This window comes from Triturus cristatus, chromosome 10 (assembly GCF_964204655.1).
Source record: "Triturus cristatus chromosome 10, aTriCri1.1, whole genome shotgun sequence".
NCBI lineage: Eukaryota > Metazoa > Chordata > Amphibia > Caudata > Salamandridae > Triturus > Triturus cristatus.
This window is the reverse complement of record NC_140593.1, coordinates 197070622-197086323: the sequence shown is the minus strand read 5'-3', so window position 1 is coordinate 197086323 and position 15702 is coordinate 197070622. Positions and strand designations below refer to the sequence as shown.

Here is a 15702-nt window from a genome sequence, read left to right as displayed (position 1 = left end):
GTTATAAATAAAGAAGCAACATTTAAAATTTGAAACGTTCCTTAAATGTGAAGGAAATTGAAGGCTAAAAATTAGGTTGGGGTTCTTCAGATTGATTTGTGGGAGCTGTGCAAGTGCAGCGAATAGAATATAGTGTGCACAACGAATGGCCTCAGCTGAATTTAGAAAAGCTCCAACCTTCCCAGTAAAATGTACATATATGTGTGTATGTGTATGTGTGTATTTGTGTGTGTTTGTATGTAAGTGTGAATGTGTGTGTGTGTGGGTGTGTGTCTATTTGTGTGTGTGTGTATATGTGTGTGTGTATATATGTGTATATGTATTTATTTTTATATGTATATGTGTGTGTGTATACATTTGTGAATTAAATAAACTTTTTATAATTTTTGTATTTTTTTGTGGGGTCCTAAGTTTCCAGTAATGTCTCTGAGAGTGTCTCCAGAGTCCAATAATCATTCAGTGGGGGTCCCCAGGTTAACGTGATGATTAGGTGGGGGTCCACAGAAGTCAAAAGGTTAAGAACTTCTGCACTGGGAGATCCATTAAGCCAAAGCAGCATGGAAAAACTATTATCCTAAGTCCTGGAGATAGATCTCCAAAGTATAGGAAGTTTTCCTAACATTTCGGGGTGTTTAAAAAAACTGCCTTGTTTCAGTGGCAGTCCCTGATAAATGGAATGCTGGCTGAAATTACATCCAATGGACCACTCTAAATATTTTGTCTGTCAAAAGGCATTCAAATGGCAGATGCCAAATTGGCAGACTAGAGATATGACATTCCTACTTTTTGGAGGAAGCCTTTGACGACCTACCTCCTGATGAGGCCCTTAGCTCTTTGGAAAGAGATGAGTTTGTGTGTTCATAGATTGGTGAGCAGTAGGAACGGACTGGCAAAGGATTCCACTCAAACAGTAGATTTAAATTGAGCATCTGATTTCTTGACTGTGGGAGATGTTTTGAGCATGTCGGAAGGGTTGGATACAATAGAACAGATGGATTCAGGGATAGCCAAGGCAGGTAAATAAAGGATATATGTCTTATTGGTGTTCAGCCTTAGACAGTGCAGACCCTCCACTGAATAACGTTTGTAGTATACAGATTTTGGTTTGGAAGAGTAAGTACAGTTGTTAGATAGTAGGTAAACCCATTGTAAGAGATATCATAAGGGTGTAATGTAGAGAGTTAACAAGGGAGTTCAGTGGACTCAAGCTTAGGTTATGATAACGTTGAGTAAGGTCGATGATGATTTCCAGGAGACTGAAGGCATAATGATTGATAAAGGTCAGTTAGCAAATTACGAGGAAAACTTGTCAAGTGTCATGCCTTGAACACCCAGGAAAGAGAGAGCAGGAGCAAGTTCGAGCAGTCAACAGTGTTGAATGCAACAGAGAAAATGGAGAAGAGATGGTTGTGGTGGACAGAGGTGAGATATCTTGATATATGGTTGTTAATTATTTTGGTGGATTGAAACTTGCAAAACCCAGATTATACAGGATTTAATATGTAGTCGAAGAAAAGGAATTAGTACACTGTCTGACTTCTAGATGATTAGGGTTTTTCTTTTAAAGAAAGGAAGTTTAGGAGACGAGCCATTGATTGGAGGGGGGATTGGATCATCAGTTGACAATCTGAGCATGGGTTGTACAATCACTTTTTTTAAAACGTATTTAAATATACCTTTACTATACCTCAAATGGCATAAGTAGGAAAAAAATACCGAAATGGATCCTAATTCTTTTAAAAATGTGCAGTAGTTAATGATAATGTTGTGAAGAAAATATTTCAAGCTTAGGCATAGAAAGTATTTCAGTTCACAGTAATTCTGTTGGTGAACTAATAACAACATACCAAATATAATGTCTTTTCTCATATTTCAGATACAGAAAATAACATGCTTGACAAATAACTACTGTCTCTCAGAACTATATCTGAACAACAATGAGCTCAAAGACATATCAGGTACTGTCATATTTTCACTAAGTGTGTTTTACCTATAAATATGAAGAAGACTCTAGAGCTTTCCAAAGCTGTCAGAGTTTAGAAACCAGGTGTTTGTGCTGATAGAAAATGCTGCTCAATCCATCATCTCTATAACTACCTGAGTTTTCCAAAATATACTCACAGTTCAAAGACATAGGGAAAACATGGAAACGGGGGGAACAAATAAAGGAAATAAGGGGTGACACTCCAGTTATTGTCACTATCCAAGAATGCTAATTGGATAACAGTGGTGAGTTAAACAATGACTAAATGTCAGTTCATTAAATCAATTATAGATTATAAATAACCCTGACAGTCTTTAATGGACTCTCAGAACCCTCCCCAAGTGTTTAGACAGGACCTCTGAGCACGAATAAGGATGAGAGAGTGTGGGTGCACCTAGGAACACAGCAAAAGTGCTCATTCAGGCTTCCGAAAGGTATAGATAGAATAACGTAAAAAATCAAAGTTTGACTTTACATGTGACCATGTGCTTTAAGTAATATGTTACTGTATACTTGATGCTTATATGTATAGGATGGGTTTAGAAGAGATGAGGTGTAGTGTGTTAGTTGTTGACCTTGAAACTAAGATCAGGAGTCTAATATCAGCTGGCAAAATATCTCACCTCCTTGTGCCTTAAACATATTTAAAAAAATGTGAAATGGAAAAAACTATCCGTTGTGTTCTTTCAGTTAATTCATCCCATCATCTCTACTGGTGATCACATCATAGTTTTGGTGATCAGTTCTCAACCAACTGCCAGGCGCATACTGATTTATGAACTCCACCTCATATTGGATGGGGTCCTCCTATAATAAAAATAGTCTCGGAAAAGTGCTCTGAGTCTAACATCTAACATCAGGCAACACTCTAGCTATCTACACCCTAGGTGCCCTCAATCTTTTCACACTCCTTATGTACCTCCAAGTATTGACCTGCCTCTGGACCCGGTGGTGCATTCCCTGTTCACGTACTATATTGGTATATTATCTTGGGTTCACTGATAGAATATCGATGTTAAAAATATTGATGTTAAAAATATCGAAAAAAATATATAGTCTACAAAATTATCGACTCCATACCTACACAGGTAATAAACAAATATCCAATCCAAAATATCGATGTAAAAAATATCGATTGAACTATATATAGAAAATAATATATATTAAATACATTAAGGTGCCGATTCCGATCCTGGAAAACCCGGGTACGAATGGTCGTACGGAGCGTATTCCCCGTACGACTCGTACCCGGGAAATCCACCTTACAAAGCCGCAAGTACGAATCGTACGGAAATACCATTTCCGTACGATTCGTACAAAAGTACGTGCGGCGAAAAAATACCCACAATTCCGATCCGGGACATCGCGTACGTGACGTCCGGACGGAGTAAGGCAGCGTTTTACGGACCAGCAAGTACGGACCATTTTTTACGGCAGCCAAAAACTGCGAACGAAGCGAACATGGAGGGGGGGCGAGGGGCAGGAAACCTAACCCTCACCCAAGTTAAATTGTAAATATGTCCTGTACATACATGATCTCCTGGCTCTGGTCACTTCGGGGGGTGTGTCCACCACTCCCTACATACCGTCACAACGGAAGTGGACGTGGACGCGTACCCGTCACCACGACAATGGTGGTACGGACCGTACCCACGCTGTGGGAGCGTGGGTACGGCCCGTACCACCATTGGAGTGGTGATGGAGGGGTACGCACCGTACCCATGCCCTCAGAGCGTGGGTACGGCGCGTTCCCCTCCATCACCACTCCAATGGTGGTACGGGCCATACCCACGCTGTGGGGGCATGGGTACGGCCCGTACCACCATTGTTGTGGTGATGGAGGTGTACGCGCCGTACCCACGCCCTCAGAGCGTGGGTACCGCCCGTACCACCATTGGAGTGGTGATGGAGGGGTACGCACTGTACCCACGCTTTGAGGGCGTGGGTACGGCGCGTACCCCTCCATCACCACTCCAATGGTGGTACGGGCCGTACCCACGCCCCCACAGCGTGGGTACGGTCTGTACCATCATTGTTGTGGTGATGGAGGTGTATGCGCCGTACCCACACTTTGGGGGCGTGGGTACCGCCCGTACCACCATTGTGGTGGTGATGGAGGGGTACGCGCCATACCCACGCCCTCAGAGCGTGGGTACGGCCCGTACACCCCATGAATGCGGGGTTAGGGTCCGTCCCACCCGTACCCCTACGGCACCAGTACAGAATGGACACAAGGCGTACACACGCCACGAATGTTGGCATAGGGCCTGGTGCAGCATATAAGCAGTATAATGGTGTGTGTGTATGCACAGGACAGCAGTGTACTGCACCAAGGGGGCGGGTGGGTGGGTGGGTGGGTGGCTGCAGAGGACTCTCAGCAGTGGACAGAGACATGGGGGTGGGTGCCTAGGACTCCCAGCAGTGGACAGAGACATGGGGGAGGGTGCAGAGGCCTCCCAGCAGTGCCCAGACATATGAGGGGTGGGTGCATATCACTCCCAGCAGTGCCCAGACATATGAGGGGTGGGTGCATATCACTCCCAGCAGTGCCCAGACATATGAGGGGTGGGTGCAGAGGAATACCAGCAGTGCCCAGACATGTGAGGGGTGGGTGCATATCACTCCCAGCACTGGACAGACATATGAGGGGTGGGTGCATATCACTCCCAGCTGTGCCCAGACATATGAGGGGTGGGTGAAGAGGCCTCCCAGCAGTGCCCAGACATATGAGGGGTGGGTGCATATCACTCCCAGCACTGGACAGAAATATGAGGGGTGGGTGCATATCACTCCCAGCACTGGACAGACATATGAGGGGTGGGTGCATATCACTCCTAGCAGTGGACAGACATATGAGCGGTGGGTGCAGAGGCCTCCCAGCAGTGCCCAGACATATGAGGGGTGGGTGCATATCACTCCCAGCAGTGCCCAGACATATGAGGGGTGGGCGCATATCACTCCCAGCAGTGCCCAGACATATGAGGGGTGGGTGCAGAGGCCTCCCAGCAGTGGCCTGACATATGAGGGGTGGGTGCATCATCCTCAGATGACCACAACTCCATTGGTCCATGAATGCATCCCCAATGTGCGACTATGTTGAGAGTGCCATATCAACACATCACTGACAGCAGTGTCCCACTTCCATGAGGATGGATGTCATTCCCCCACTGCATGACACACCACATGTGGGTACGATGACAAATGACACATGCATACCCACCCCTGGCGGATGCAGCACAATACACACACTGAGAACCACAGAAAATGTAACAAGGGCACTGAATAACACAGGAACTTCTCTTTGTATCTGGCAGGAACAACAAGGTTAAAATGCCCTAGTTCCAACATGTAGAATTAGGGCTACAACGGTCTTCAAGAGGACCTGCGATGGATGCCGCTTCTGCCTTCCGTACACTGGAGGCAGCACATAGGTCACACGGTATGGTCATACTGCGGTGGGACACGATTATCGTTGACCTCTCATGGCGCTGCTCCACCCTTCGGGGACAACGCTTTCCATTAGCTGTGTTTTCTGATGACGTGTCGCGCCGGCCCCATCCAACAGCAGAACCCCTTTAGATCCAAACAGACTCTTCCACTCTCTCACCATAAGTGAAACCAGGCCAGTCGGACACTTTCACAATACAACAGCCGGGAATGCACTTTTTGGTAAAAAAACCCCCACATTCCTTCCTCCTGATTTATCAAAAAACGACTCACTGAAGAGCAGGGGCCAGCTTCGATCGTTAAACAGCCGTTACAGCGATTTTTTACTTCGCGATACCATTACAATGCATGCATTACCACGCATGCGTTGTACATCGCAAAGTCATTACTATGCATTTTTTTAGAACGCATGGTCATTTACCACGCATGCCTTTACAATGCATTTTGTTGTAAAGGTATGTATGGTAAATGACCATGAGTTCTAAAAAGATGTAGACAATCCACGTCATGAGGAAACAGAGGCTATTCCGTTTCCTCAGAACGACGTGCACCGCCCCTCAGAGACGACATGAAGCAGGAACCATGAGCAGAGAGGAACCACGAGGAGTGAGAGGTATTTATTTTTATTTATTTTATTTTGTGATTTCTAGAGCGCCTGGTGACCCGTAGGCATCCCCGCGCTATAAATCTGTGCAGACCAGGAGAGGGGGAGAGGGGGAGGATTATTTAGGAAACAGAAGGGTCTTGAGTTTTTTACGAAACAGGGTGTGCGAGGGTTCCAGACGTAGGCTGTGAGGGAGTGCGTTCCAGCCTATAGAGGCTTTGACCGCAAAGCGACGGCCGCCGGTTCGAGCCTTCCTGAATTTTGGTACAGTGGCCAGATGTTCGGCGTCAGAGCGGAGGGGTCTGGAAGCTTTATATGGGGTAACCATGTGTCTTAGTGCGGCTTGGCCAACTCCATTGATAAGCTTGTGGGTGGTGCACAGGGCATTAAATTCTACTCTCTGGCGGACCGGGAGCCAGTGTAGGGCTTTGAGGGCAGGCTTGGCTGAAACTCTGGGGGGGAGGTTCATAATGAGCCTGGCCGCCGCATTTTGGGTGCGTTGGAGTTTGGCCAGGGTGTATTCCGGAGCCCCAAGATAAATGGCGTTACTGTAGTCGAGCCGGGCTAAGACAAGTCCCTGGATCAGTAATTTCCTGGATAGCGGGGGGAGAAGGGGTAGGATCTTACGCACGGACCGCAAGAGACCAATGCACGTACCAGCAGTCTTGGTCGCCTGCGTCTTCATGGTCAGGTCGGGTTCCAACCATACTCCTAGAGTTTTGATCTCCTTTTTAGGTGCGGGGATTTCACCAAAGGAGTCAGGCCAAGCTGAGGGTGGAATGGACGTCCATTTGTTGCCCAGAAGCATGATCTCGGTCTTTGCACCGTTCAGCTTCAAGGCCGAGTCACACATCCAGGTATGGATGTCCTGGAGACAGTTCAGCAGGCTGTCAGGATGGTTATCCAGGTGAGACAGGGAGACGACTAGTTGAGTGTCGTCTGCGTAGTTTATTATTTTTATACCATAGGGGGCCACTACGTCTTCCAGGGGGGCCATATAAACATTGAACAGGGTGGGGCTGAGCGACGACCCCTGGGGGACTCCGTTCTTGAGAGGAAGTGGGTCTGACCGGGAATTACCATCCCACACCTGAAAGGAGCGGTTGGAAAGAAAGGATTCAATCCATGCTCGCGCTGTGCCCACAATTCCTGCCTTGGCCAGGCGATGTAATAGGACACGGTGATCCACCGTATCAAAGGCGGCACTTAGGTCCAGGAGGATCACTGCCACTGATCATCCTGAGTCCAGAATGCCCCTTGTCTCCTCGATGACAGAGAGGAGGGCGGTGTCCGTGCCATGGCCGGGTCGGAACCCGGTTTGGGATTGGCGCAAGAGATGGTTGGTCTCAAGGAATTGGGACAGTTGCGAGTTGACTAGCTTTTCCGTCATCTTACTGATACAGGGGAGCAGCGAGATAGGACAGTAGTTAGCCATGTCCTCCGGATTGAGTTGGGGCTTTTTCAGCAGGGCCTTAACGACTGCATTCTTCCAGTTGGGGGGCACCGTGCCTTCCGACAAGGAAGTGTTGATAAGGTCCTTGATGATAGGGGCTATATTGTGAGCTACCTTTTTTAGGACTCTAGCCGGGGCTGGGTCGAGGGGGGAGCCGCTCTTCATTTTCTCCAGCGTGGAAGTGACTTCAGAGAGAGAGACTGCTCTGAAAGTGTCCAGCTGTGGAATATTGGTACCGTCCGCTATGTCCGAGATGGAAGGGGGGCTAACGGTGGGTAGGGAGTCCAGTATCCGCAAGATTTTAGAATCAAAATAGTTGGCCAGATCCTTACTTCTGTCTGGGGGGGGGGGAGTGAGAAGAGGGTGCTGTAGGGATGTTCAATAGTTCTTTAACTATCCGGTATGATTCTTTGGAGGAGTTTGTCGCGGTTTTGATTCTAATGTCATAGTATGTCGCTTTGGCTGACTTCAAGGCAGTTTTATAGCGTCTTACTGCCTTGTGATACAGGTCTTTGTTACTGTGGAGCCAGTCTTTCCTCCACACTCTCTCGGCCTTTTTGCACTCTTTGCGGAGCGCTCTGAGGTCGGGATTATACCAAGGTGCGTGGCCCTTGGTCTTATTTTTGACCTCTCGGTTTTTAAAGGGGATGAGGCTGTCAAGGGAGGAGGAAATCCAGTCTCTGACTTGAGTGTCCGCAATGGCGGGGTCGGCTGTGAGACTGGGGGTGGTGGCGTCCAGAGCCAGGGCCCAGTCTTCCACCGAAAGTCTGGCCCAGGATCTGTTCTTGGTGTAAGTTGGAGGTTTATGAGGTTTTTTAAAAGAACCTGGAAGGTAGACCGAGACCAAGAAGTGATCTGTCCACGGGAGGGGGAGGGAATTAGTAAACTGAAGGGAAGGGATGTTCGAGAACACAGGGTCGAGCAGATGTCCTTTCAAATGCGTGGCTCCTGAATTAGCCAGGGAGAGGCCGAGGGCGCCCAGCTCACAAATTAGGTCGGATGCTCCTGTGTCGAATGGGTCATCGAAATGGATGTTGAGGTCACCTGTAATCAGGAAGTTAGATGTTAGGTGGGCCAGGGATGAAACGGTTTCCAGAAAGGCGGCAGAGAATGGGCCGAAGTGCCCTGGGGGCCGATAGACCAGAAGGCCCGATAGGGAGTTGGTCGGGGAAAGCTGGAGCGAGAAGTGGCAGCTCTCCGACTCCTGGCTCTGAATCTCCGTAGATCGACAGGTGAAGTAGTCTCGGTGAATGATGGCGAGTCCGCCTCCTCGACCAAGAGGGCGGGGTTGGGACATGATAAGGAAGCCCGGGGGGAGGGCTGAGACTATGTCGGAGTTAGAGTGACCGGTGATCCATGTTTCAGTTAGAAAAAGTATATCTAAATCGTATTCGACGATAAGATGGTTTATGAGTAGGGCGTGCTTGGGCAGCGATCTGCAATTGAGTGTCGCTATGTTGAGCCCCGGGAGCGAGGGAGTAACACTGGGAAGGGATAAATTTCCAGTTTTGCAGGTGTTGCATCCAGTGAAGGGGTCGTTGGGGTCGGATATGACATGGCAGTTGCTGTTGCTAATAGGTCTGAGGCTAAGGAGATCACGACGAGAATAGTGTCTCCTTAGGGCGGTGGGGTCTGGCATAGTGTCTGGCCCTGTGCCCGGTCGTGCGCGGACGGGCGCAGACGGGCTTGCCTTAGGCGCGCCTTCGGCGCGCAATCGTCGCGCCCGCTGCGCTCGTCCGCTGCGCGTCCTACCAAGGCACATGATTTATGGTAATGGGACAGGATGTTAGAGGGGGCGTGGCCAACAGAGGGGGCGTGTCTGTGGCGCGCCTCGCGCTCGAGGAAGGCGTCTGAAGGAAAGGGGTTCGTTGCAGCGTGTAGCGCTGTTGTAAGAAGAAGGCAAGGAGTGCAGGTAGGAGGGGGGAGTTAAAAGCACACAGTATCACGATTAAATTTTAAAAAACAGAGAAATGCTTTCTCCCGGCTTCTTCGCCTCAGGAGTCCAAACAGAAGTGAAGCGCCTGGCGTCTGCGCCCACTATATGTAGTAACTGACGAGGGGGCGTGGCCAACAGAGGGGGCGTGTCTGTGGCGCGCCTCGCGCTCGAGGAAGGCGTCTGAAGGAAAGGGGTTCGTTGCAGCGTGTAGCGCTGTTGTAAGAAGAAGGCAAGGAGTGCAGGTAGGAGGGGGGAGTTAAAAGCACACAGTATCACGATTCAATTTTAAAAAACAGAGAAATGCTTTCTCCCGGCTTCTTCGCCTCAGGAGTCCAAACAGAAGTGAAGCGCCTGGCGTCTGCGCCCACTATATGTAGTAACTGACGAGGGGGCGTGGCCAACAGAGGGGGCGTGTCTGTGGCGCGCCTCGCGCTCGAGGAAGGCGTCTGAAGGAAAGGGGTTTGTTGCAGCGTGTAGCGCTGTTGTAAGAAGAAGGCAAGGAGTGCAGGTAGGAGGGGGGAGTTAAAAGCACACAGTATCACGATTCAATTTTAAAAAACAGAGAAATGCTTTCTCCCGGCTTCTTCGCCTCAGGAGTCCAAACAGAAGTGAGAATGGGCATGGGGTGGTGGTTACTTTTCTAGAGTTTAGGGTAGTGCAGTGGTGTTTGAGTAGTGTAGGGGGTCGTGGTGGGGTAGTGTTTTAGGGTTTAGGGTAACGCAGTGATGTTTGTGTAGTGTAGGGGGTCGTGCTTGGGGTAGATTTAGGGTTTAGGGTTGTGCAGTGGTGTTTGTGTAGTGTAGGGGGTCGTGCTGGGGGAAGTGTTTTAGGGTTTAGGGTAGTGCAGTGGTGTTTGGGTAGTGTAGGGGTCGTGCTGAGGGTAGATTTAGGGTTTAGGGCAGTGCAGTGGTGTTTGGGTAGTGTAGGGGTTCGTGCTGGGGGTAGTGTTTTAGGGTTTAGGGTATTGCAGTGGTGTTTGGGTAGTGTAGGGGTCGTGCTGGGGTAGTGTTTTAGGGTTTAGGGTAGTGCAGTGGTGTTGGTGTAGTGTAAGGGGTTGTGCTGAGGGTAGTGTTTTTGGGTTTAGGGTAGTGCAGTGGTGTTTGGGTAGTGTAGGGGTCGTGCTGACGGTAGATTTAGAGTTTAGGGTAATGCAGTGGTGTTCGGTTACTGTAGGGGGTCATGCTGGGGGGTGTTTTAGGGTTTAGGGCAGTGCAGTGGTGTTCAGGTAGTGTAGGGGGTCGTGCTGGGGGAGGTGTTTTAGGGTTTAGGGCAGTGCAGTGGTGTTCGTGAAGTGTAGGAGGTCGTGCTGGGGGTGGTATTTTAGGGTTTAAAGCAGTGCAGTGGTGTTCGGGTAGAGTAGGGGGTCATGCTTGGGGTGGTGTTTTAGGGTTTAGGGCAGTGCAGTGGTGTTTGGGCAGTGCAGGGGGTCATGCTGGGGGTGGTGTTTTAGGGTTTAGGGCAGTGCAGTGGTGTTCAGGCAGTGTAGGGGGTCGTGCTGGGGGTGGTGTTTTAGGGTTTAGGGCAGTGCAGTGGTGTTCGGGCAGTGTAGGGTGTGGTGTTTTAGGGTTTAGGGCAATGCAGTGGTGTTCGGGCAGTGTAGGGGGTCGTGCTGGGGTGGTATTTCAGGGTTTAGGGCAGTGCAGTGGTGTATAGGCAGTGTAGGGGGTAGTGCTGGGGTGGTGTTTCAGAGTTTAGAGCAGTGCAGTGGTGTTCGGGCAGTGTAGGGGGTCATGCAGGGGGTGGTGTTTCAGGGTTTAGGGCAGTGTAGGGGGTCGTGCAGGCGGTTGTGTTTCAGGGTTTAGGGCAGTGCAGTGGTGGTCGGGCAGTGTAGGGGGTCATGCAGGGGGTGGTGTTTCAGGGTTTAGGGCAGTGCAGTGGTGTTCAGGCAGTGTAGGGGGTCTTGCTGGGGGTAGTGTTTCAGGGTTTAGGGCAGTGCAGTGGTGTTCGGGCAGTCTAGGGGTCTTGCTGGGGGTGGTGTTTCAGGGTTTAGGGCAGTGGAGTGGTGTTCGGGCAGTGTAGGGTGTCATGCAGGGGGGTGGTGTTTCAGGGTTTAGAGCAGTGCAGTGGTGTTTGGGCAGTGTAGGGGTTTGTGCTGGGGGTGGTGTTTCAGGGTTTAGGCAGTGCAGTGGTGTTTGGGCAGTGTAGGGGGTCGTGCTGGGGGTGGTGTTTTAGGGTTTAAGGCAGTGCAGTGGTGTTCGGGCAGTGTAGGGGGTCATGCAGGGGGTGGTGTTTCTGGGTTTAGGCAGTGCAGTGGTGTTTGGGCAGTGTAGGGGGTCGTGCTGGGGGTGGTGTTTTAGGGTTTAGGGCAGTGCAGTGGTGTTCGGGCAGTGTAGGGGGTCATGCTGGGAGTGGTGTTTTAGGGTTTAGGGCAATGCAGTGGTGTTCAGGCAGTGTAGGGTGTGGTGTTTTAGGGTTTAGGGCAATGCAGTGGTGTTTGGGCAGTATAGGGGGTCGTGCTGGGGTGGTGTTTCAGGGTTTAGGGCAGTGCAGTGGTGTACGGGCAGTGTAGGGGGTCATGCTGGGGGTGCTGTTTCAGAGTTTAGGGCAGTGCAGAGGTGTTCGGGCAGAGTAGGGGTCATGCAAGGAGTGGTGTTTCAGGGTTTAGGGCAGTGCAGTGGTGTTTGGGCAGTGTAGGGGGTCGTACGGGGGGGTGTTTCAGTGTTTAGGGCATTGCAGTGGTGTTCGGGCAGTGTAGGGGGTTGTGCAGGGGTGGTGTTTCAGGGTTAGGGCAGTGCAGTGGTGTTTGGGCAGTGTAGGGGGTCGTGCAGGGGGTGGTGTTTCAGGGTTAGGGCAGTGCAGTGGTGTTCGGGCAATGTAGGGTGTGGTGCAGGGGGTGGTGTTTCAGGGTTTAGGACAGTGCAGTGATGTTTGGGCAGTGTACGGGGTCGTGCTGGGGTGGTGTTTCAGGGTTTAGGGCAGTGCAGTGGTGTTCGGGCAGTGTAGGGGGTCGTGCTGGGGGTGATGTTTCAGGGTTTAGGGGAGAGCAGTGGTGTTCGGGCAGTGTAGGTGTCGTGCTGGGGCTGGTGTTTCAGGATTTAGGGCAGAGCAGTGGTGTTCGGGCAGTGTAGGGGTCATGCTGGGACTGGAGTTTCACGGTTTAGGGCAGTGCAGTGGTGTTCGGGCAGTGTAGGGGGTTGTGCTGGGGGTGATGTTTCAGGGTTTAGGGCAGTGCAGTGGTGTTCGGGCAGTGTAGGGGGTTGTGCAGGGGGTGGTTTGTCAGGGTTTAGGGCAGTGCAGTGGTGTTCGGGCAGTGTAGGGGGTCGTGCATGGGATTGTGTTTCAGGGTTTAGGGCAGTGCAGTGGTATTTGGGCAGTGTTGGGGGTCTTGCTGGGGGTGGTGTTTCAGGGTTTAGGGCAGTGGTGTTCGGGCAGTGTAGGGGGTCCTGCTGGGGGTGGTGTTTCAGGGTTTAGGGCAGTGCAGTGGTGTTCAGGCAGTGTAGGGGTCTTGCTGGGGGTGATGTTTCAGGGTTTAGGGCAGTGGTGTTTGGGTAGTCTAGGGGGTCGTGCTGGGGGTGGTGTTTCAGGGTTTAGGGCAGTGCAGTGATGTTTGGGCTGTGTAGGGGTTCGAGCTGGGGGTGGTGTTTTAGGATTTAGGGCTGAGCAGTGGTGTTTGGGCGGTGTAGAGGGTCGTGCTGGGGTTGGTGTTTCAGGGTTTAGGGCAGTGCAGTGGTGTGCGGGCTGTGTAGGGGGTCGTGCTGGGGTGGTGTTTCAGGGTTTAGGGCAGTGCAGTGGTGTTCGGGCAGTGTGGGGGGTCGTGCTGGGGGTGGTGTTTCAGGGTTTAGAGTAGTGCAGTGGTGTTTGGGCAGTGTAGGGGTTTGTGATGGGGCTGGTGTTTCAGGGTTTAGGCCAGTGCAGTGGTGTTCGGGCAGTGTAGGGGTTTGTGCTTGGGCTGGTGTTTCAGGGTTTAGGGCAGTGCAGTTGTGTTCCGGGAGTGTAGGGAGTCATGCTGGGGCTGGTGTTTCAGGGTTTAGGGCAGTGCAGTGGTGTTCGGGCAGTGTAGGGGTTCGTGCTGGGGGTGGTGTTTCAGGGTTTAGGGCAGTGCAGTGGTGTTCAGGCAGTGTAGCGGGTCATGCTGGGGGTGGTGTCTCAGGGTTTAGGTAGTGCAGTGGGGTTCGGGCAGTGTAGGGGGTCTTGCTGGGGGTGGTGTTTCAGGGTTTAGGGCAGTGCAGTGGTGTTCGGGCAGTGTAGGGGGTCGTGCTGGGGTGGTGTTTCAGGGTTTAGGGCAGTGCAGTGTTGTTCGGGCAGTGTAGGGGATCGTGTTGGGGGTGGTGTTTCAGGGTTTAGGGCAGTGCAGTGGTGTTCGGGCAGTGTAGGGGGTCGTGCTGGGGGTGGTGTTTCAGGGTTTAGGGCAGTGCAGTGGTGTTCGGGCAGTGTAGGGGGTCATGCTGGGGTGGTGTTTCAGAGTTTAGGGCAGTGCAGTGGTGTTCGAGGAGTGTAGGGGATCGTGCTGGTGTTTCAGGGTTTAGGGCAGTGCAGTGGTTTTCAGGCAGTGTAGGGGTTCGTGCTGGGGTTTCAGGGTTTAGGGCAGTGCAGTGGTGTTCGGGGAGTGTAGGGGGTCGTGCTGGGGCTGGTGTTTCAGGCTTTAGGGCAGTGCAGTGGTGTTCGGGCAGTGTAGGGGGTCGTGCTAGGGGTCGGTGTTTCAGGCTTTAGGGCAGTGCAGTGGTGTTCGGGCAGTGTAGGTGTTCGTGCTTGGGGTGGTGTTTCAGGGTTTAGGGCAGTGCAGTAGTGTTCGGGCAGTGTAGGGGGTTGTGCGGGGGGTGGTGTTTCAGGGTTTAGGGCAGTGCAGTGGTGTTCGGGCAGTGTAGGGGGTTTTACTGAGGGTGGTGTTTCAGGGTTTAGGGCAGTGCAGTTGTGTTCGGGCAGTGTAGGGGTCGTGCTGGGGGTGGTGTTTCAGGGTTTACTGCAGAGCAGTGGTGCTCGGGCAGTGTAGGGGTCGTGCTGGGGATGGTGTTTCAGGATTTAGGGTAGAGCAGTGGTGTTCGGGCTCCCGCCTGCCCTTGCAGGGCTTGGGGCTGCAGGGCACGGGGACTGCAGGGCTTGGGAGCTGCAGGGCTCTGGGGCTGCAGGGCTCAGGGGGCTCGGAGACCCCGCACTGGGCTTCAGGCATGGGGAGGCCCGCAGGAGCTCCCGGGGCCCGGACACCCGGGGACCCATGAAGCCAGTCCCAGGCACTTTGCCTCGCCGTGGGCTGGAGGAGGAAGCCCGAGACGCCGGGGAGGTGTTGTCCAGGCTTAGCACATCTGGTCCCCACCTGAGAGCCGCCATCCCCGGGAGGGGCGTCCCGGCATACCCTGCCCTTAGTAATCCAGAGGAAGGCTTCCCCTCTTTCTGGGAACCTGTGCGTACCGAGTGACGGAGGGGACCCAGGGCGCGAACCAGCCTGGCCTCCTGGAGCCCTGGCTAGGATCGGGAAGGCGAATGAGCCCTCATCGGGACTTCCAGGGAAGCCCGGCCATCTGGTTGCCCCATTGGAAATCATTGCGTGCGACCAGATGGCCAAGGGGAAAGGTGCAACCAGATGGCCGGGACTGAAAGGACTCCCATCTGCCCACACCAAGCCTTTGCAGTAGGGCTACTGCCTGCCCACGCAGGGCTCAGGGTCTCCACTTCCCGGGGGCTAGGGGACCCAGGCTGGGCCTCAGGCACGGGGAGGACCTCCGGAGCTCTCGGGCCAGGACGCCTGGCGGAGGACTACCCGGGACCCATGGAGCCTGTCCCGGGCACTTTGCCACACCGTGGGCCAGAGGAGGGAGCCCCCGGAGAGAGGAGAGGTGTTGTCCGGGCATAGACCATCTGGTCCCCGGGAAAAGAACCGCCAGCCCGGGGTTTGGTGTTCCGGCATACCCTGCCCTTACTAATCCAGAGGAAAGCCACCCCTCTTTCTGGGAACCCGTGCACACCGAGACTCTCAGGGGACCCTAGGCCCCAACGCACCCGACCTCCTGGAGCCCTGGCTGGGATCGGGGAGGCGTATGAGCCCCCATCGGGACTTCCAGGGCAGCCCGGCTATCTGGTCGCCCCATTGGAAAGCATTGCGTGTGACCAGATGGCCGAGGGAAAGGTGCGACCAGATGGCCGGGACCGAAAGGACTCCCGTGCCGAGCCATAGCTGTAGGGCTTCTGCCTGCCCTTGCAGGGCTCCGGGGCTCTGCACCAGGGACCCTTGTCCCGGGCAGATGGACACTTGGCAGGCCGCAGGACGTGGGCTCCCAGGCCCTGACCGAAACTCAGGAGGCCCGGAGCCGGTCACTGCTTCTCAACCCAGCCAAGCCAGGGAG

The 15702-nt window shown here is 52.6% G+C and overlaps 1 protein-coding gene across 3 annotated transcripts in view; it reads left to right on the top strand.

The window, feature by feature from the left end:
* LRRC72 (leucine rich repeat containing 72) overlaps positions 1-15702 on the top strand; it is a 201635-nt gene that overhangs the window by 106935 nt on the left and 78998 nt on the right. For all 3 annotated transcript variants that reach the window (XM_085630800.1, XM_085630802.1, XM_085630801.1), the window contains exon 5: positions 1877-1958. In XM_085630800.1, coding sequence (XP_085486926.1) covers positions 1877-1958 — 82 coding nt within the window. The remainder of the gene's footprint in view (positions 1-1876; positions 1959-15702) is intronic.